Source organism: Lasioglossum baleicum, chromosome 13 (genome assembly GCF_051020765.1).
Source record: "Lasioglossum baleicum chromosome 13, iyLasBale1, whole genome shotgun sequence".
Classification (NCBI taxonomy): domain Eukaryota; kingdom Metazoa; phylum Arthropoda; class Insecta; order Hymenoptera; family Halictidae; genus Lasioglossum; species Lasioglossum baleicum.
This window is the reverse complement of record NC_134941.1, coordinates 4,172,214-4,195,313: the sequence shown is the minus strand read 5'-3', so window position 1 is coordinate 4,195,313 and position 23,100 is coordinate 4,172,214. Positions and strand designations below refer to the sequence as shown.

Here is a 23,100-nt window from a genome sequence, read left to right as displayed (position 1 = left end):
TTACATTAGTATGTTACATATAATGCAGGATTAGTATTCTTATGTATAGCAATGAAATTAAAAAATGCTTATGTTATAAACACTTGAGGTACCTGTTGACACTGATTAATATAATCAAATATCCTAATTCATCCCTCATATCCTACCCCCATAGTTCGACTATGTAGTTTACTATGTAGACTCCGGATCTTTATGCAAAATAAAAAGTGCATCAGTTGCAGGACATAGGAGCTAAGTATTTTATATTTTTCACTAATAATTTTAATGTATTGCAAATGATACATTAATACTCTTAAAGTCTCTTAATCTCTTAACTGTTTTAAATGGTACCTACTCATGTTTGTTATAAATGCATAAATCCGGAGACTAAACATATTAACTAAACTTACTAAACGTTTATATTAAATAAAATCCGGAGACTAAACGTATTAACATTGTACCATTTTACTCTTTTTTATACAATAAATACAAGTCAATTATAAATCATCCGAGAGGAAGTAACGTTTCGACACAAGTTTGCCAATATTTCGGAGAAATGAAAATCTTGAAATGATTTAACAATGTTTAACATTTATAATATGATAATATTGTATGTAATATCTAATATGTTAATCAGGGTAATAAATCCGTGAATGCACACATATTAAACGTTAATAATGCAGTATTATTTATATCGCGAAGATGAGAATAATTGGCCTCTATAGAATTGGTAAATGAAGTTAACTGGCAAGATACATCATGTAAAATCTATACATAATGAATGTATTATATAATATTAATACTTTAATGTATTATCTTCGATAAATACACAGGCGACAAACACATAAATACGAACTAAATAATTGTTATTAAAATGCGGATTCATATGCAAAATAAAAATTGTCTGCATTAAATTCAAGCTACACAGACATCTATTTCTTTTTTTCACAATCGTAATAAACTGTAAATAATACAAGAAAATTGTTAAACTCTTTAGTTTTTACCACTTCGCATTTCAATTACCCATTTTTGTTGTAAATTTATAAAATCATGTTTGTGCACTGCCTTTCATACTTGATGGCGTGTTTTTTAGGGAATTGACACCCGTTACACTCTCTCTCTCTCTCTTCAAGGTTTTCTTGTTACACGTAACATTGCACTCTTTCAACAGTTTCGTCGCGTAACCGATCTTCGTCTATTAACCTTAACCAAACAATATTGCGTAGATAAACTACCTACCTGCTGAAGTTGCGATCTCACCTGTGATATTGCTGTCTTCGACGGATAAGCAATGGCTTCCTTCTTTCGTGATTGGAAAGCAGAATGGTGCGTTATAGTATCATGTCCCGTTCAATAAAGTCGCCGATATCTCGTACGGAAGCTAATCCATCGATGAACCGAAGCTACATTGCAGAGCAAAAAGAAGATGCATCACTGTGCCTTTCTGTTTTTATTTCACCAAAATGAAGACTTTCAAAAAAACTTGACTGTTTTAATCATTCTAATCTTCAATTATTTCTCATATTTACGAATAACTCAATTTAATTACTGTCATGTAATCGTTAATGAAAATCATGGGGTAAACTTTACTTTACCGGACTCAAAATTTGTGCCATTCTCCTATACATTGTGATGTATTTGGTATGTAATCCAGTAGATTTGTACCCGGGACGACTACACGTCGAAGATTCGATCCTGTAGGATCCATGGTTCAGGAGTTATGCTTGCTTAAAGTTGAGCAATCCGCAGTGTTTTTGACAGGTAAAGGCGCCGCCATATTGGTTTGTAGTGACGGTCGTGAGCCGCTTACCGAGCAGAACCGCCGGTCCTTGTCGCCCCCCCCCCCCGATCTAATCGCCAATCAACTCACGATCGTCACTACAAACCAATATGGCGGCGCCCTTACCTGTCAAAGACACTGCAGATTGCTCAACTTTAAGCAAGCATAACTCCTGAACCATTGATCCTACAGGATCGAAACTTCAAATCTACTGGATTACGTACCAAATACATCATAATTTATAGAAAAAGGCACAAATTTTGAGTCCGGTAAAGTAAAGAGCAGCCAAATCATGATTACAGTTTGATATAATTAGGAGTATACAATATTTTGTTTCTAAAATTAAATCCAATAAACGCACAAATTATATAAAAGACTATCAATAAACTATTATCAAAATATACTGTACACTTTATTTTATAACTACTATTATCAGTCAATTCCCCTGATCTGGCAACACTGGCAATATTATACATTATTTGAAAATGCAAACACAGTTTGATGTTGAATGAAAATCTGGAAAAATGTGGCGGGGTAACAATTGAATGAATATTGGTACAACAGACATGCACAAAAAACGGTAATATAATAACAATAATATATATATAACGTATATGCATGTATACATGGTTCTTATTACAACAATTTCATCATTTCGTTTTCCCTAAACTACCCAAAAAGTAACCGAAAACGGCAGTCGAATCTGTCTCGTCCGCGCGACGAAAAGTTCCGAGCGAACATGATTTACGCTTAAGGAAACGCATCGTTGCGTTCGACTCCGCTTCCGGTACGCTTACCGATATAATATGTTTATTTATAATATATTAACATCTTCTTCTCTGGACTCGCGCGCGCGCGCAATCGCTTATCTAACGCAATTACAAAAGAAGTTGCCCTAAACCTTTTTTTCCATAACTATTTATGTGTGTTCCATCTCAAGAGCTACGTAATTTACATCCGGGATCCCCAAAACGAGCGCTTCAGCGTTACATTCTAAACAAATCTAGTAAAATACTCGATATATCGATGTTTAGAAATCTCGAGAAAGAAAGAGTACAACATTATTCGGAAAATCTTATCAATTATGGTTGTTGGTACTTAATACGTAAAATACGGGAATTAATATCCTTAGAAATTGATCGGGAACAAGACTACTTTGTGACTATGCATATTTCGCTACGGTAAATAAATTACTCTCATTCAGAAGTACGGGCACATCGTTTCTCGTTTACAATTGCACAGAACCTTCTTTAGCAATACAATTAAGACACACAAATTCAGTAAATTTCATTGTTAAACAAGGAAGTTGACGTTTTTCGGAAAACATACATCTACAAAAAATGTACATCCTTCCCAAAAATATAAAGCCAGTATAATTGCACGTATTAAACTTGTTAACCACTTTAAGAAATATATTTCTGTTAATATAACCCTCGTAGATCAATCTTCAGCCATTTTTTCCCCTGCCATGTTCAGCCACTAATTAATTAATAATCAAATTTTATGCACGCGAGATTTTAGAATCAGCAATTTTTTAGAAATGATTCATTTGCAATAACCCTGCTAAATTGCATAATCCTGTTGACCTATATTATCACTCAAATAAATAAACATGGCAACCATCGGATTCATAATGGCCGCACGAGAGGTAACAGTGCACATATTTCTCAAAGTATAAAGCTTATACAATTTATTATACAGTGGGTCCAAGTAGTATTTGTTGACTCATTTTAAAGCTGGTAACCTCTAGTTTTACAATCTATCTTTCATTTTGTTCTAAGATTCTTTTTCATGATGTAGAGAGAACGCCTGTGAAAACTTTGAAAAATTCTTTTCGTGACTGAAACTACAATGGATTTGAAGATTGAAGTTTCCTCTTTACGACGACATCTTAAAAATTGATGTACGATTTTTTTTACTTGTTTCATCGAGCTTTAAACGAGAGGTGTGCCCCAATTTCACAGTAGACAGTTATGCGTTTCGATCTTCAAATCTATGGCGGTTTCATTTACAGACAAATTTTTGTAATGTTTTTGGTGACGTTTGAACTTGCAGCATTGTTTAGGAAAAATGGATACTCGGTCTCGCACCAGCTATATCATGTAAAAATATCACGAAGGAAAATGAACACTGCTTTGCAAAATTTGAGGGTACAACTTTTAAAATTCCTTGAGGCTCATGATTGTGTTACTTATTTCTGACGATTTTTTTGGCAATGCTTAGGACCGTTCACAGCTCTAATTAATAGTTTTAAAAAATTTAATTTTGATGATATCTCGTGTAGACACATTAGTCTTCCCGATATCCTCAATGAAACAGCTACTCTGTTGTTTAATTGTCACAAATTGAGTACTTAAATGACAATTTGGATGTTCCCGGTCAAAATAGACTCCGGCACAGTAGACGGAGGGGTAACACAATTTTCCAAATACTTTTCGGATCCACTATACCTATAAATACAGGTACAAATTCAGAAATCAACTCGTACGATATTTCAATCATATTTCGTCTCTAAAGTACATTAGTCCCTTAATCCGTAAAAAATGGTAAAAACGGTACGCAGATTCGCTAAGATGTAATCAAACTCGTTTCTTGTATGGTATATTACCTTTGGAGATCCCTGGCCTACGTGTACGTATCAGTAACCACGTGTTACTGTGTAATAATACGCGTCGAAGTGGAAGAACGTTAATAAGTGTGTCCAAGAAGGTGTGGATTAATATTTACAATCGCGTAGCCCGAATTTAGGGCGCCTAGGAATGATCGGGGGTGAGTTGATTCTCGCTCGGGTTTTCCCATTGCCGGAGCGTCGATGGATCTAGACTGCTCACGGGATTGATGATCGATGTTTTACGACTATCGTAGTTCGTTGATGAAAGCTCTTCGATTCGTCCGAATGCATCGCGCGGGAATCGAGAAGCTCTGGAATGCTTGGCAGTATTAGTGGAAACGTACGGCAATAAAAATTCTTTTTACCCTACAGGGAAACGATCATTGGATCCCTGGGTCGTCAGTGATAACGGGCGACCTTTTATTGCACTTATCGGGATGACATCTCATTCATTTCGGGAAAAAATCGTTCAGCGACTCGACGGCGAGAAAATTCGCCGGATAAGTAAGAAAGTGATTTCCATTAACCCCCATACGCTCCTCAGAATAGTCTCATCAAAGATCCTAGTGCAATTAGGCTGAGAATTTTATGCACTTATAGAACATTTAAAGAATTTAGAAATGCCGTGACTTTATTTTCAATTTGTTAGATCTACTAAGAGAACAAATACACTTCTACATTTTTATACTTTCATATTTAATAATGCAGCCAATTTTATTATTCATTTTAAATCAACTTCATTTATAATTAATGTAAAAATGGTGTAAGTCAACAAATTTTATAAGCAAAAATTCTACAAAACGCAGTAATGTCGAAGGATGTTACGTTTGCCTTATGCAAGCCACGCTAAAATTATATTAGAATTATTTTATTTAATGACGACCAAACCCTTGAGATGTTAACCCTTCGCTGCATAGTGTATCATATCTGATACAGTTAACAAATCTGGTATATAGTAAACTAAGAATGTGTTTACACATGTTATCTCATTTGATAAAATGTTGTTTTAATTTTTTTAAATATTTCTCCCTTAAATAAAACACAAAAACGGACCTTCTTTCAATTTTTTCATCCCAATTAAGAAAATCATACAGTGAAGGGTTAAATTAAACAAATATTTACTGCACCACTGTTACATTAAACGACTGGTAACGCAACACAAGAAAAAGATTAATTGTTCGACAATATGTAAAGAGAGTAAAGGGGTTGATTTTCACCCTGAGGATCGTACGAAGGTTAACGAATCGAAAAACTTTTAAAATGAGACTGTCTCACCGACCTAAGGGGCGGGATCTTAAAAATTCGAAACGCAAAGGTCGTTAGAAAAATCCGTGGAAAAATCTACGGAATAAAATTCTCGAAAATTCGAACTCCGTTAAAAAGTAACGTGGCAGTGCAGTTTAACATTGAGCTCTAAAATAAACTGTCCGTAAGTATGCGACTTGCTGGCTACGAGCAACGAGGAATGATATTCTGAACACGGGGTCGAAGGAACGAACAGCAGCCACGAAGACGGGGCACGTGGGATTAAAATTTTCCTTCGTACTTTTTAACTGGAATCGCGAAACTATCGAAGTTTCCTCGTTACCAAGGGATTCCTTTAATGATTTATAGTTTCCGATGTTCGTCGTTTTCTTGGCAAGCTGCTCGATTACTCGGAAATAGTTGCGTTTTTATTTACAGAGAAATCAAACTAATATAATTTGGCGAGGAATGTGCTGCATCTTGTACAAATATGGCGACGCTGCGAGAGGAAGAGAGAGAGACAGAAAAAGTTCCGTCGTTCGAGGTGCTTGTTAACCCTTCTGCAGTCTAATCAAAATAATATTATGTCCTTAACCCTTAAGCGGTTAAATAATTATTTAATTTAGATGAAATTTTATACATTCTGAAGGTCCACTTAAGGGTTGATAATAAGTAGAATTGCTATATGTATTCGTCTGACATTACGTAATTATATGCACCCAATTTTATTACTGTGATAATCATTTGAATCGATGACGCACAATTTACAGAATTAATATTGTCACAGATGGTTTTCCGTTTCAGCAATTAGCATGTTGATTAATTCCATTTGATATAATGATGGGATGTAGAAATATTGCTAACATTGTTGTTCTGCAATAATGTAATTAAATATCTATTGAATAAATTCTGGAAGACAAACATTATTATACAAACTAAAATCAATCTGTATCGTATATGACGAATACTGAAATTTTTTATGTACGACAGGATCATGAGAATGCACAGTTTTAAAGACAAAAATTATTATACATACTAAAATCAATCTGTATCGTATTTGACGAATACTGAAATTTTTTACGTACGACAGGATCATGAGAATGCAAGTCTTAAAAACAAAAATTATTATACAAACTAAAATTAATCTGTATCGTATTTGACAAATACTGGCATTTTTTTTACGTACGACAGGATCATGAGAATGCAAGTCTCAAAGACAAAAATTATTATACAAACTAAAATCAATCTGTATCGTATTTGACGAATACTGGAATTTTTTTAGGTACGACAGGATCATGAGAATGCAAGTCTTAAAGACAAAAATTATTATACAAACTGAAATCAATCTGTATCGTATTTACGAATACTGGAATTTTTTACGACAGGATCATGAGAATGCACAGTCTCGTCGGTTTCGAGAAAGAAACCGAGTTCGTTACTCAACCAAATAGTTCGTCTGATAGACGGTTCTAAGATGCAGAAGGGTTAACAAAGGTCAGGCACACAAAAGGGAAGGTTTCCCACGGGAAGGGGTCGCACGATCCGCGGTTTTCTCGCGAAGAAAGAATAAGAGAGTCTAGGCCGGTCCTCTCATAGGGCTTCATTTTCACGGGCGAGCAAGCTGAAGGAGAACCGACGACGACCACGACGATGGAGAAAAAGCCACGCGACGCTCGATGAGAGGGGAAAAAATGAGAAGTGAAATTTTACGAGCCTTAACCCGCGAGCAGGAACGTAAAGCTGCTTTACGACGTCTCGAATGAAAGTTTCATTCCGTGACGGCGCGACGCGATCGTCGTCGAAGGAGAGAGAACGGCGTCGCGGATTAACTTGCCCGGAAGCAAACTGCCGTTACAGGCGCGACTCTATCGAAAGCTCGATAAAAATAACGAATAGTTGTATTGCGGATCGTGCGACGGCCATCGACCGACGCGACGCGCCGGGGGGAGACGCAGAAAAATCCCGACGCGAAAAAGCAAACGGCGTATCGAACTCGCGAAATCAACTCGTGGTGTATCGGTAAACGAGAGGATAAAAAGTTGTGCAGTGGAAATGTGGGTCGTTCAATCAACTTTGATCCGAAATTAGTGGCTGGAATCGTTGGATATGGAATGGTCGCTGAGAACGAATTTGATGCTTGGACACGATAAAATAAGTTTACGAAATATTTTACACTCTGTACAATATTCCCGAACTATCGAAAATAATAGATCGAGAGTTCAAACGACGTGTACTTTGTAATCATTACCAGACCGTCGATTTTTATGCAGAATAAAAATTGTCAACGTCAGTTGTAAATTTCAGAATTTTGATCAATTGAAGATAACATATTGACAAGCTTAAATTGTTTTAAAGTTTACTCGATTTGACCATGAATGCATAAAACCCGTTAGTCCAGTAACTTTTTGCATAGTTCTCGACCACGTTTCTTCTTATTCAGATTGCAAACTTTTGTATTATAGAATTTCCAGAAGTCACGTCAGTATAAACTTATTTTATTCTTGTTAAATACCAAATTCGCGTCGGACTCAGGTTATACATATTCTTCAAACGGATCAGCAGAACATGTAACTTACGATTCTCACAATAAATAGTGCGATTCAATACACAATTGATATATCTTAGACGGTATTAAATCCAAAAATCGTTTAAAAGATCTACTATATCAAGAACGTAATGAGCGATCGTCTCAAAAGAGTTATTACAAAGAAAAGCTGGAGTATAATTAAATTATCCAGTTTTCTACAGATGTAGAACAGAAATTGTTGACAGAAAACGTAACGTGAACGAAATGTTTGAATTACGGAAGAGATGCTTGACGAATGTCTTACCTGGACGACGCAGACACTTTTATAGCCCTTCGATTCAAGGACGATCCTCCAACCCTCTATGACGGATAAAATATGCTCGAAAACCGCAAGAGAAGGTCTCGTAAAACTTCGCGTATAAAAGCGTATCGTTGATCGCAAAATGGTCCCTAAAGATTCCATACTTATCAGTCCGCGTTAAATTCGCCGATGAATTGACAAATGGCTGGGAAAAATCCAATCCTCTTCGACGATACAGCTCGGGGGTCATAAAATTACCATATCCCTACCAATATCAATAAACAATCTAAAGTACGCTGAGTCTTTGTCAATGTACAGTCTGTTCCACTCAATATGGCCATTTTTTAAAACGGCGATCTTCTAATAAAAATTTTAAAAAATTGAAAATTCAATCATTAACCCCTTGTCTTACAATTTCAGATTTCAGTTTGAAACATACTGTAGAACACGCCTGGCAACTGGTGCTTCGAGAATCGATGACGTGGAATCGGCCACTCCCACCCAGCTGGCTTGTATTCCCCTCTCGTGCTGGCCGGTCGGGTGGGGGTAGCCGAATCTAGTCCAAGTATGCAACAGTAGAACCTCGCTAGTTGCAATCACGTTTATTGCACGGAATCCTCGTTCGTTGATTCCCACCACGAGGTGTTCTAGGTTATGGAACTCGTGGTGGGGATTGTAGTCACTACGTAGAAACGAGGGAAGGTCGACACTACGAATCACTATAATTCGTTAGCTCCATAGCTGCGGAACCCCGATTTTTTGCATGCATTTTCGGTCCCGTTTCGTGCAACGAGCGAGGCTCTACTGTCTTTCTTGCGCTTTAAAATCAAATAATTTGTATTGCTACTACATTATATCTGTAAGGAATGAATATGAAGTATGGCTGGCAAAACGATTTCTTAAAAAGGCAGCCGCATGTAGTGGGACAGCCTGTACGCTAAATAATAATTACTTAACGCGTAACAAGCAGTATGTGCAGCAGTATATTCTATTCTGTTCCTAGTATATTATTCCGAATCGCCCGAAACATGTCAGTACCGTAGACTTCCCCTACGGACAACAAAACTTTCGCGACCCGTCATGGCAATTTCTTTGTCCCGGTCTGTGTACCTGTCGAAGAGCTGTCGCAGAAGAAGCTGACAAAAGGTGTCGCCCGTTGCCGCGCCGACGGCTGGACGAATCGTTGTCTATGCTCTTTAAAAAGAATAGTCATAGAGGATTGAAGTGAGAACACGTGCTCGTTGGACGGACATCCACGCCGTGTGAAGAAGATCCCCGAAGCGCGCTTCGCTTCAGAAAGCCTTTGCATGAAAGGAACTGTTGTCTCTCGCACGGGGAGACCGCCCCCTCTTTGTCGGTACCCGTCTAACATCGCACGAGAAAAGTAATCTAGATGAAGAGCTTATCTCATGACAACGCCGGCGCCGAGCGATCGTTCGTCTTCGTTTTGCGCAGCTTTACGGTTGCGAATATGTTCGTCCTAGAAGAACGGAACGTTGAACGGCCGGGTTTAATAAAATGTGAGAACGGCGACGTCGTACGCGATACCGATCGATCGACCGATTCAATCATTGCCGAAAATCTCTGCTCTTCGCGCAACGCAATAACTCAAGCGGTTGAATCGCCGATCGATCCCCGTTTGTTTCGTGCAACGGGCTGTTCGATCGCGAACGGTTATTCGAGGCTTTTGTGCGCCGAGAGAGTGTCACGCATTTGAATCGTACTGGGTGGGGTGGAATTCGCGATACAATCGCAGAAAAGTATAATATTTGTGGAAGAATAAATACCGAGAGCACAATGCTTCGCGATTCACTGTTTCTGTGAAAGCAGTTGGATTATTCTGCAGTTCTACCTTAGGTTATTTAATATATTTGGAGAAGTTGATATCTAAATCTAGCGTAGACATTTTTTACTAAATATACATGCAAAAATATTGACGATCTATTCATTATTGTTGATGGTGTTATTTATCCTTCACTGTAGCTTGACACGAATTTGTGCGAATACTAAATGCATATACAGTAAAGTCGCGTTTACTGTCCAACAGTCTGTGTTCTGCACGGACAGTGATCGCATACCGACATTATTTTTTTATGACTTGCGTTTACCGCGCCGGAAGTTCAAAAGAAAGCCGAACGTACAGGAGGACAGTGATAGTGTACCCGATCGCGGACAGTAAACGCGACTTTACTGTAATAATTTTGTAAAATAATTTGATTGTGTGGAGAATTAAACCCCACCCGGTACTTAAGCGAGTCGTCTTAGATCGAGACCTAAGACATCTATGATTCTTGAAGAAAAATATTTATACAAGTATGTTTAACAATATTATTCGTTTATTACTGCGATATAGTTGTTAATAATTTTATTAAATCTTCTTCAGAATATCACTAGAAGGTCCACATTCATAAAATGAAGGAACCTATACTCAAGTCTTAATCATAGACGACTCACCCCCATTGAAATGAATAAAAATAAAGTGGTACTAATTTCTTGAATCATGAAACGAGCAAAGACTTTGTTACTAGAAATACAAGGTTACTGTGGCTTTATAAAACTCGCAAACGAAAGGAAACGAACATCGTAAAAAGCTACGGGCTTGCAGTTACGAGCTAGCATCGCAGCATCTTCAGAACGCAAATAGCAACGTACTGACAAACATTCCGTACGCTCGCAGGCGCAAATGCACACCGGACGGTAGGTTGCGGCGTGCAGCTATCGGAAACAAAATATTCGTTTGCGGTCGAATTTGCTGAAACGTCGTCGGCGACGGAATTTAACGAAACGGAGCGTATTCTTCCAACGTGCCGCGGTGATAGACCGAAGAACGAACGGCGGTGGCAATTAAATAAAAAGGTTTTGGTGTCCGGACGACAGAGCGTGCGCGCAGCGAGATGCGACAAAACAACCAACACAGCTTTGCCAATAAAAAAGCTACAATAACAGGTTAAACAAATGCCGACAAATAGCCCGCGTGCATCAAGGCGAAAACGGGAGTGTGGGAACGCAGTGAGATTTTTCGCTGCGGTTGTCCGCGATATTTAAATAAATAAGTCCGTAATGTCAACGAACGCCGCTGGAAATCAATTTGCGAGACTAATCGGCGAATGCCCCGCCATTAAATTTAGAGTTGCGTGCGTTCTTGCGTCACGCACGCACACGCGCATGAAACAGGTATCGCTCGTTCTTACGCGCATAGCCGATATATATAATTATATTTATGCAATTTGATGGTTATTGACAGTCGCCGATCGCAGGAAATGATACTACGCTCGTTGGAATCATTCGTGCGTGTCACGCCATTCCCGACGGTTTTCTTTCCGCGAGTGATATTGCTGAACCGTGGAAAAAACGGACATTTGAAACCTATTCGATACCGTATCGACTTCCGCTGTTAATTATGACCTATGAAATTTCAAATTAACATTGACACTCCGAGGCTGTCGGTTGCTGCACGCGGAATATCACTTTTTGCAATACCCCTTTCAAGGACTTCTTTCTCACCAATTGCACTTGCTTTATTTTACTATCTATGTTCATGCTAGATATGAAGAGAATTTATAATGTCGTTTCTGAATGTTTATTCAGTGTCACAGCTTTGTTCTTTATGTGTAACGTCTCGGTGCAATAAAACGTGCTTTCAGTTAATTAATTACGGTTCCTGCTTGAGAAATAAGATAGTTTTCTATGACAAACTATTTTACCAAAAACAGAAACAACGAAAAATTGATTTACTAACAGATGTCTTGTAGATTGCGTTTAATGTCCTACAAAAGAATTTTCTTAAATGCATAATACAACGAATCTGAATTTTTGCTGCATTAAAAATAGCAGTACTGAATAATCGATAGACCGTTGATGCATGCTTCAACATTTTTACAGATAGAGAAATAAACTTGTGTCCTTAGGGCGACGTTTCGCGTGCAGCAATTCAGTACCGACAGCCGACTCTAATTAAAAACACAAACAAACTGCGCCGAGTCTCTGCGATGCAACATGCAAGGGAGCACTCGATGAACCAGCGGCCAGGCAGTGTGTCAACATGCGAAAACAAACATATCAAGGAACCGGCTACGCTATACTATCAAGAATTATTGTACGTGCCACTTTACAGGAGCAATCCAAGCATCAACGAATTACAGCGCTATCCTGTAACGACAGATCGAACAAGAGTTATGATTGAATCACCATCCATAACGTTGTTTTTCCGTCGCGATACAAAAACCACTCGTCGCGTGGACGCGTATCAGTACGGTCCGCGAGGCTCGATTTACGTCAACAGGTCGATTTGATCGTGAACGAGCGCCGACGTGAGCGGGAAACATATTCTCAAACAACAGCTACGCTTGCAGGTGTAAGATAGGTGTGCGGACGCTTCGAAAGCAATGGGAAGGGTGAACGGTCGACGAGGTGTCGGGGGTGATAACGATATAACACAAATAAAAAACAAATCAAATCTTAATAGACAAAATTATAAAAAGCGGACCACGCGTTGAGTGTCCATTAGTATTCTCTTCGAGCTCTCCCGACCCAAAATCGCCTCTGTCTCTCATTCCAGACGATTAACAACCACTCTTGAGGATGCAGCGAGAGCCAACCGACGATACCGTCTCACGGCCAGAGGATTTTCTAGGTTTATTGTTGCTTCTTCTTCTTCTTGTTCACCGAGGCGTCCACTCCCCAGAGATCGTACCAAGGACCGCACGTATTTTTATCCCTCTCTCGATCGGAATCCCTACGCAGCTTGGTCCTGGGCAATAGTGTCTTCTCGGCGACTGTTTGGTCCTTGACTACGATGCAGCTGTACGTGGACTCCTCGTCGGACGCCTCTGTCTCGCTGAAGTTCTGCGTCGTCATGCCATCCTCGTCGTCCGTGTACTTTTTCCTCCTCTCGTTCCTCTTCGCCTCATTGTTCTCCTTCAGCTCAGCCACAATCATGTTTCGCTTCGCCTCCATGCTACGTTTCCGCTCCTTCTCGATGATGGCTTTCCGGGAGACATTGCCCATGAAATAGGACCTCTCCTCCTGATGCATCCGGTACTCCGATCTCTCGACAGCCTTCGGTCTCTCGGCCGGCGTGGGGAAGTCCTCGAAATAATCGGACTTCTCCGGTACGTGGCTTCTCTCCGCAGGCTTTAAATCCTCCGGACGCGTCTCGTTGGTGATCGTCACGTCGCTGTTCCTCGTCTCTATACTGTGACGGGAACTGGGGCTACCCTCTGGGGTCGGCTTCTTCATCTCCTCCGAAGTTCCACTGTTCTCTTTCGACTCTTTCTTAATCATTTTCGGAATGTCTACCAAGGACCTGTGCTGCCAGAGCGCCATGCCTTCCAGGACATCGGAATCCCTTCTGAACCTCCAGAAGGACTTGGTCCTCTTCACCAATTTAGGACTCTTGGAGTCATCGAAAGCTCTGCCAGTCTGAATCAGGTGTCCCACTGCGGTCGTTTGTCTCGGCAGCAGCGGCTTTCTATTGTCATCCTTCAAGGTGTTATTATTCGTATCATTCTTCTCCAGGCTTCTTGGTCCATTTCTCGGGAACTTCTGCAGGTTGCCTTGACCCAACGAGTTCTGATAGCCGTGTCTCTCGATCACCTTCGTCCTCTCCAGCTTGGTCTCGAAGTTCGACTCGTAGCCGCGTTCCTTGTCGACGGTCACCTCTCGGACGAATCTCGTCTCGCCGTAAATGGCTTCCTCTTTGTCAGAGAACCTGCGCTCCCTGTACATGCTCCGAGGCTCGGTTGGTCTCTCCGGCGCTTCCTCGGACGGTGGTCTGGGTCTCTCGAATCGGCGACCGGAAGCTCGCTCGATGTTCCGGTTCCTGTCGGGATTTTTCTCGAAGGTCCTGTCCCGCTCGTAAGTGGAGGTTTTCTGCGGCACCGTCGGCGATTTGTCGAAATAACGGTCCCTTTCCCGCTCGAATCTCTGCGGGCCGCGACCCCTCTCGCCTTCGTTGTACCTCTCGTAGGGCGGTGGCGGGGCTTGTTTCTCCTCCCTGCGATCGTAGCTGCGATAGTCGTTCCTCCGCTCGATGAACTTCGGCGGGCTGTGCTCCCTGGCATACTTCTGCGCGGTTTGCTCGAGCTTCTGAGCTATGTGCTCCACTTTCCGGCCAGTCTCTGGGATGGTGATTGTGCTCTCGTCATCCGTTCCCGAGGACGAGCCGGACGACGACTTCTCATTCTCGTACTTCGGCTCTTCCTGCTCCACTGGACGATAACTACCACCGCCGCCGCCACCTCCTCCGCGTCGAGAATTGCGCTCCTGACCGTCCGCTCTGTCCCCATAATACTTTTTCCCGTCGTACTTCTGGTAATCGATCCTGGCGCTGTAGCTGTCCTCTTCTTCCTCCTCCAGCTCGATCTCGTCCTCCTCCGTCTCCACCTGTTCCTTTCCTCGCTTGGACTCGCGACGATTCTGCTCGGCTTGCTCGTTGTTCCTCCTGGACGAACTTCTCAACTGCTCCTCATTGTTCATCATCTTGTTCTTGTGGTTGGTGTTGCTGTGCCCGCGGTTCTCGTACTCGTTTTTCTGCGACTTCTCCTGCGACTTCTTACCTGACTTCCGGCTCGGACCGTTCTCCATGGTGCCGCGATCAGAATAGTCTCGGCCGTTCTTGCGTTCCTGGCTGTCGTAGTGCCGGCTCGAGGTGTACCTGGTCTCGCCATTCTCGTTGCTCTGATTCGCGTTCGACTCCGCCCAGAGGTCCATCGCGGTTCTATACAGCTGCCAGCTCTTCTCGTCCCTCGGTATCGTCTTCCAGGAATCGTTCTCCCAGTCCTTACTGCTGGACTTCTCCTCCTTCTGTTGCTGTTGCGGCTGTTGTTGGGGCTGCTGTTGCTGATGCTGGTGCTGCTTAGCTGCCTCGGCTATTCTATCAGCGCGTGGCTTTCTCCTTCGTTGTCTGCGTTTTCGTTTGGGCTCGGGATAAGTAAGAGAGAGAGAAACAAAGAGAAAGAGAGAAAGAGAGAAGAAGAAGAAAGAAAAAGAAGAAACAGAACAGAGCGGAAGAGTGCAGAAAGTATCCGGAGAGAAAACCAAGAGCCAAGTACTTCGGTAGGATTAGTTATGCGGCTGTCGAGCATTGTGGTCGCGATATGCGGGGATCGGGGATATGGCTGCTGGCATCGCAGAAGCCCGGAGAGAGGTGAATGAGCCACCACCACGCCGTATTTTATTTCCATCGACCGCGATAACGCATGCGGAATCTACAAATCAGGAGAGAAAACAACATCATGACTCTGGGATACAAGCCTACTTGGCCTGGGCGGGTCGTTGGATATGGCGGCCATGACCGAGTCGTTTCGAGGAGGGATCAATCGAATACTCGGCCGGGATGCTGCTGATCTAGATCTAGATTCTCTTCGGTGAGTTTCAATGAGAACATCAAGCCCTGATGTTCCTTTGAACCTCGCTTTGCTAATGCACATTAGCGATACATTGACTCACGGAATATGCGCTCTCTGACGTGCTGATTGGGATTACGGTGGTCAAACTATTACGATAACGTGAAGAGATTATACGCGATGTATACTCTTGACCTATTCTGTGCTACTATGACGTAGATATTATTCAAATCTACGCTCTTTTTACGGGTTTGATATTGATAAGCTATTTAACTATATTTTGATGTTCCGACGACACTACCATTCTGCCAGTGCACAATAATATATATAAGTAATGAATAGACAGCGGATTTTATGACAAACATGAGTAGGTGCAGTTTAAAACAGTAAAAACATTAGAAGAATTTGAAAATACTATTATATTCTTTTCAACCTATCAAACGTATTAAGAAAGAAAATAAACTGCTGTTTCATTCAGTTTGTTGCAATGCAGGTACAAAATATTTATTTTGGTAAGGAAGTCTACCAGAACAACCTTAAAGAACATTAATGGAAAAAGTAGTTTATTTATTAGTAATAAATTATCACTTGAGATTAAATATATTCTGAAAAGGTGACGAAAGAACGAATTCTTCAAAGTATTTACAATAATGTTACTCGTTTTCTTTTTAAATATGCAACATTAATTCTGATCTTTTAAATACGTAACATTAATTGTGATTGTAATAATAAATTATATTATTTGCACGGTTCTATATACAATACAATAATTATAATAATCGTAATAATTCAACCACCGACTATAAACAGTTCTCCCTCTCTCTCTCTCTCTTCATACTTTATAAATAAAAATACATAATGTATCGATTTCCCAATGTATCGCCGCAACGTGCAAACTACGCGCATGCAGATAATTTAAATAAACTCCGTGGAAATGAAAATTAAAAGAGAAATGTTTAATGGAAACATTCGTTAGGTCCAAAAGATACCAAAACTACGGTTCTACGTTGTAATTCTAAGTACCGAGAACCAGGGTGGCGAATATTATTGGGGTGACGGGGGTGTGTTACCAAGCTCGGTAAGAGAAGGGGTTTGGGTTTTCATGATTCATACAGGCACAAGCGTTTCTACTGGTTTTGCCAACGATCGTCGACTACCCTCCGTCGAGATTCAATTAGAGAGATTCCAAAGTACCTTCGATGAAACGTCATGGGCGTATATCGCTTACCTCATCGCCTCGTCGTCGCTATAGTCGATGTCAGGCTGAGCTGGTGGCTCGTTCGAGAAGCCGCTGTCGTTGCTGCTGTGAAGCGACGTGACGACCTGCGGCGGCGGAACTGGCGGAGCAGGTGGCTGTATCCTGCGGCCGCCGGCCAAAACGGTGGGCAACGTGCCCGACGGACGGATCTAAGGATCACACGGCGTCAAGGTTTATGCGGCTTGTGTTTCACCGCTTTTGGCAATCCGAGGACTGTTCACATTTATTGCGCGTGGCTGATAGAGATTCTACTTTCTCCTAACCCTACTACGGCTACGAGTACGGCAACCTTTCTGAACTTACTGCACAGTGGGCCAAAATCTCAAAAAGCTGGACAAAATTCACGTTTCTATTATTAATTACAAACAATGGTTTTAGGGGTTTTTGAGGTCCTAGAATGTTATTCTGGTATTACGAATTTGCTAGAATGAGAAACTGCCTTTTTAAAAATGCGTTCGATGATTTCCAATGCGATTTTGAAAGAAATAAATAATAGTAGAGAATTAAAAGTTGTTGCAGCTGAATTTTAAATTGATCTCAACAATAGTGTCTCCTAATCCTATTATAATAATTCCTATCCTAATTCCTTTCCTAATGCTAATAAAAAGTGAATTACGATTTTAATAGGGGGTAAAAATATAACAGTCTTTTTAGTAGAAATAGATAAATGCCAGTACTATAAAAATCCATTATTAATTGGCAAGAAAATATTCGCTTAGAAACAGAACTTGAAACATGACCATTATTTATTTAACAAATGAGTTCATAAATCTGTATACTTTTCAGTCTATCTCAATAAACGAAAATTCACGAAAGCACTCAGCTCACGAAAATACCTATTTTTAACATATTTTATGACATGAACAATTTTCATTTAATCCCCCTAGTTTACAGAAATGGTCCACTGTGTACCGGATGAAAAATATATAAACAATAACGTTCCTCTTGTTTAACAATTATTTATTGCTGCTTTTGCCTTGAATATTGCTACTAGACCATCCATTTTGTTTTAACAATGATATTATTAACCTCTTAATTACAGCGAGACTAAATGGAGAGCAGCATCTCCAAGAGATTAAACATACAAGGTGTTTCAAGATGAGTAGCACAATTTCGGAAACACCCTGTACCTGATGTAAACAACTGATAATTTTAACTGACTGCTAAAAAATTAGAATTTCAAAGGTACATTTAGAAGGCTCAGAAGCCAATAAATATGAGCCCCTGGACATGGATGAAAACTGAGATAAGTCTCACTACATAATTATAAGAAAAGAACAGTGCATATTAGAAGAACGTACATACTTATTAACAGATAGCATACAAAAAGACTTACGTACGAAAACAAAAACAGAACTACACCGCTATGGTTCAAATAAATTGGTATGAGAAAATTCGACTTACATTGATTGGCTTCTGAGTTGTCCATGTATAACTTTGGGTCAAACTGGACATCTGGGGGTTAAGTATTGAACCCAATATCTAATGTATAAATGTTAATGGATAGAGATAGAAAATGAGGTTAGTCAAATGATTGAATGTTTTAATGCGTATGTTAATGAAGCTTTCAACAAGCAGAGACGTATGGTCATTCTCACCGGTTTCGACTGGCGTGCAGTGGGTGTAGCCAGATTGTGAGAACTGTTACTGTTTGGCACGTTAGTCGGAGTGCCGCTGCTGTTATTGTTGTTGCTGTTGTTGGCGTTGTTGTTCCCTACTCCGTGGAAACCACTCGACACTTCATCCATGCTACTCGGTGTCACCGGCGGCCGAGAGGATGGAGGCTTGCAGGGTGGAACTGCCTGTGGCTCCGAAGCACGGCCATTGTTTGTTGCATGACTTGGCGATCTTCGGGCATTACGGGTACGATTGATTTCGGGGGGGAACAATAACCATATTGATATTGATTGAATCTGAATCGCTGCTAGTGTCAAGGGGGAGAAACTGCTTGTCCGGGTATTGTTTCGCAAACATTGTTCGTTGCAAACGTTTCGTAACCCTTCATCAGAACATGTACATGTATATTTCTGTCTCAATGCAGAACTTGATCTCGACATTTAATTGTTGGGTGTGGAAACAAATGCTTTCCGATTTTGTGATAAGTTTTATTGCATAATAATTAGACAGTGGTCCTTATTATTATAGGGAACTAACTTTATTTCTTATGTAACTAATTGTAATCGATCGAATATAACGTCTTCATATTTTTACATTTTTCAAATGAAAGAATTTATTTCTACACCCAATATTTATGTGGGATTTCAATCGAAACAGTTTTGAGACTATTGAAATTAAAATGGGATATTTACTTTTTAGTTTGGAGAAACTTCTAAGTTATGTCTTTCGGTGAAATGAATTTTCAAAGGCATGTGAGCTAATTTTGCTTATTATTAAGTTATTCAGATATTTAATGTATTACGAAGATTCCTTTGACAACTTCCAACGTCAGCTACGAAGTAGTGGTAAATTAACAATTACTTCAAAATGTTTTCTCATTTCATTTATGCATTATTCATCTTTGCTTCTTATTATCGATTTATTCAAGATTCACTTGATGTATTTCTTGCTTGTGCAGCAATATAATTTATGGATTAGCTATTAACACGTTAACTGTCATTGGGCAAAATAACAATTATCTGCATCAATTTCAAGATACAAGCGGTACGTAGACATTTCAATTTTTGTAAATAATTTTAATTAATTAAAAATACTTTTTTAATTCCATTAAATGAATTTATTTCTATGTATGTAAAGTGCCCATTTCTGTAATACATGTAACAAATGCATAAAATCCACAGTCTATTCATAAAATACTATTAAATTTTTAAGAGATATCAAATCGTGTAAGATAATATGTCTTAAGAATTATTAATGGACACTGAATTAAAAATGTGTAATGCACAACTGAAATGTATTTATAATAGTATAAACAACGGACTCTCAAATTTGTTAAAATACCTTACGGTGCCTACCGACTTAAATATTGATGTGACCATCAATAAACCATAATTAATCCTCCGTGGGCAACCTGGGTTGTTCATTAGGTTTTAAAAAATCTAGAAAAATTCTGAAATACATCAAATTGAAGACATTAAATGATTAAAGCATTAATGAGAAAAAGTAAATATTGGTAAGAAAGAAATTTGTTTACGGAGTTGCCTACGGAGGGTTAAAAAAAGAATTTAATGTTAATTTGTATCTAATTTGTATAACAAAAATGCGGGCTATGGAGGGTCAATTTTTCCCGACGGGGCTGCCGCGATAAATTCTGAGCGGGTCGTTCTCCGGAAGAGGTTCGACCTAAGACACCGTATGAATGATTCAGGGGCGTATTAACATTTTTATGCGCGCGTAATTTCATGCGGACAATCGACAGGGTAAATCACCGTTGTAAGTGGCCCGGACTTAAAATTTCTATCGCCGCGTCGTAAATCGGCCATTGGAATAAGAGGATTTAGGAGAGCAGATGCAACAATAACACCAAGACAAGTACAGTGTAATGGGAATGGCTGCATCGATGCGATCCCGTTGGCCCGTTATCGTTCTAGATTAACGTAATTGCATTCGACCCGCACAATTGTTAGCAACGAACGCCGTAACAAGATCTGCTATGATATCGTTCCGGCACGGCGCGGCGACCAAAGGGGCCGGACTTTCCTGTCTCTCTGTTAACTTACCCAAGAGTATCGTCGATAATAATTTCTGTGTACGCCAGTGGGAACCATCCGGAGCTGTGCGTGCGCAGATTCTCCCCAAATTGCCAGCCCTTCTGACGATCTCCTAATAACGCAGTTTCGTGAAACAGATATTACGTTTATGGCGTTTGTTCGCCAGCAGAACGAATATAACAGCTCGATAAGAACTCCAGTCCACGGGATAACGAAGTATTCCCCGGGAACTGATTTCTTCCGAGCATTCGCGCGATAAGCGATGTCTGACGCCGGAGGAAAAATAAGTTAGGTGTTGTTCATCGAGAGATCGTTACACCACTCTCAGATTATAAGGGAAACTCTCTGATTTGTTTCACCCTCCTTCAAATATACACAGTCAAGAAGATAACACGTGATCTTCAATCTCTCGGTGACAATCGTATTTGTAACAAATAAATTACGAGATCAATACCACTCGATACAAGTTAAAATATTCTAAAGTTGTGTATAAATCAAAAGAAAATTGTTTTATACCAAGCACAAAGTGATGGCTTGTAAAGAAATACAGATGTAGTTGATCTATCATCAGCCTGCACATAGTACAGGGTGTGACTGGACGGGTGGTACAACCGGAAAGGGGATGATTCTACATGTAAAAATAAGTTAAAAGAAAAGAATAACATTTTTTCGTGTAATTATACGCAGGAAGTAGAATTGGTTAGCCATGGTCAGACGCGTCAGTCGATTCCTTTCAACAGCACGAACAAAATGTTATTCTCCTTTTTTTAACTTCATATTTGTATGTACCACCTGTTGTGAGACACCCTGTATATCATATTTCCAATGCTATATCATTATTAAAAATATCTGTATATATAATAAATTACTAATCATTTATGTATTGCAGGAGAAAACTGGATCAGTTTTATATGCATAAAATGAAACAAATAATAGAGAATGGAAATATTTTTGGTCGGAAATAATTTATAATTTTGGAGTTAAAAAAAGATGACTCTGAGTGCAAGGCTTTGAAACATTACATTTGTCCACGATTAAAGAAAAATAATAAAATAGTCGTAAGTAATTTGCTAATTTTACAGAAGAAAATATACGCAGATGTAAAACAATAAAGTAAAATTTCTCGTAAATGCGTTAATTCTGCACAGTAGTATCTTGTGGTAATGATAATTCGCATAGCACCGACGGTCTAGTTATAATTATATTACTCCAGTATTAATTGGGCAAGTAGAATCGGCGAGACGAAACAGACAAACGTACAGACATCGAACACTCACCCATTAATGCGATGAGATCATCCTCGAGGAAGCTCAGCTGATTTTCCCCGGAGCTCAAATAGGCATAGACAGCCCTCGCGAGGGGTGCATCACCCCAACCACCGGAGCTCACCCCTGTACCACTGCCACCCCCGACCCCGCTGCCACTGTTGCGTGATGCTGGAGGCGCCATGGACCTCGGCCTCGGCGGGATATCCGGAACCTCTGCGAAAACGAGGAGGAATACGATTAATTGGGCTCGTTTGTACCGTAATGTGCCGCTGCAGCGTATTAGGACCTTTGAGCGGAATGATTTTAGCGTCCGGATTCCGTGCGTACACCAGCCGTTTTATTTATGGATGAACGCGCCCCGCTGAAACTTAAATCCTAGTCCAGAAACATATAAAATTCCATAAAAAAAAAGCGAATCACGTCAAATTGAACCAATCCATCCCTGTAATTCGCGAAATGGTGATCTATTCGAGTATTGTACTGATTCCAAAGTAATCGAACAATTAAAAAGAATAGAAATATTGACGCATATCCGACCATAATTTGTTCTGTGTTCATCTGTTTGTTCTTTCTTATGTTTTCCGATAAATTATGATTTCAATTTTCGCTAATATTTAAAGATTATTTTAATTCATTTTTAATTTTAGTCATGTCCTTGGATGTGTCATAGATGTCATGAGAAGAAAGTAATCATATATTTTTATCGAACAAAATTTTCAGGTCTTTATTATTTTCCAGCCTTGTCTAAAATAATATATTTAAAGGAAATATTGTACATTATATAACTAAGAAATTGTATCTGTTGTGATAATAAAACAATAATTATTCAGGATGCTTCAATTCAGTAGTGATACCCTTAATCTTCGTACTCTGAAAATGTCTCTTACAAATTCATAAAATCAATAAAGACATGGCCTGAATAATTTATTTTTATCGATTTTTCAATGAAATTTACAAAATAATATAGATAACAGTACATATTCCAAAATGTGTCTCTAACGATTTTTTGGTAAGGAATGACTGTCCTCAATACAAAATTGATTCTGTGTTCTTCTATTCGACAGTTACGAGCCGTTCAAAGATTTCAGATAAAAATGTTTAAAAGGATCAAAAGCTA

At 39.7% G+C, this 23,100-nt stretch overlaps 1 protein-coding gene across 2 annotated transcripts in view; it reads right to left on the bottom strand.

Moving 5' to 3' along the window:
• Positions 1–2,326: 2,326 nt before the first annotated feature.
• Irsp53 (Insulin receptor substrate 53 kDa) overlaps positions 2,327–23,100 on the bottom strand; it is a 324,468-nt gene continuing 303,694 nt past the window's right edge. Inside the window, exons 10-15 of one of the 2 annotated variants that reach the window (XM_076437170.1) lie at positions 21,993–22,196; positions 20,725–20,827; positions 18,646–18,895; positions 18,452–18,529; positions 17,018–17,196; positions 2,327–15,347 (exon numbers count right to left, since the gene is read on the bottom strand). In XM_076437170.1, coding sequence (XP_076293285.1) covers positions 13,079–15,347; positions 17,018–17,196; positions 18,452–18,529; positions 18,646–18,895; positions 20,725–20,827; positions 21,993–22,196 — 3,083 coding nt within the window. In that variant the 3' untranslated portion in view covers positions 2,327–13,078. The remainder of the gene's footprint in view (positions 15,348–17,017; positions 17,197–18,451; positions 18,530–18,645; positions 18,896–20,724; positions 20,828–21,992; positions 22,197–23,100) is intronic. The other variant, XM_076437171.1, reaches the window with a different exon arrangement.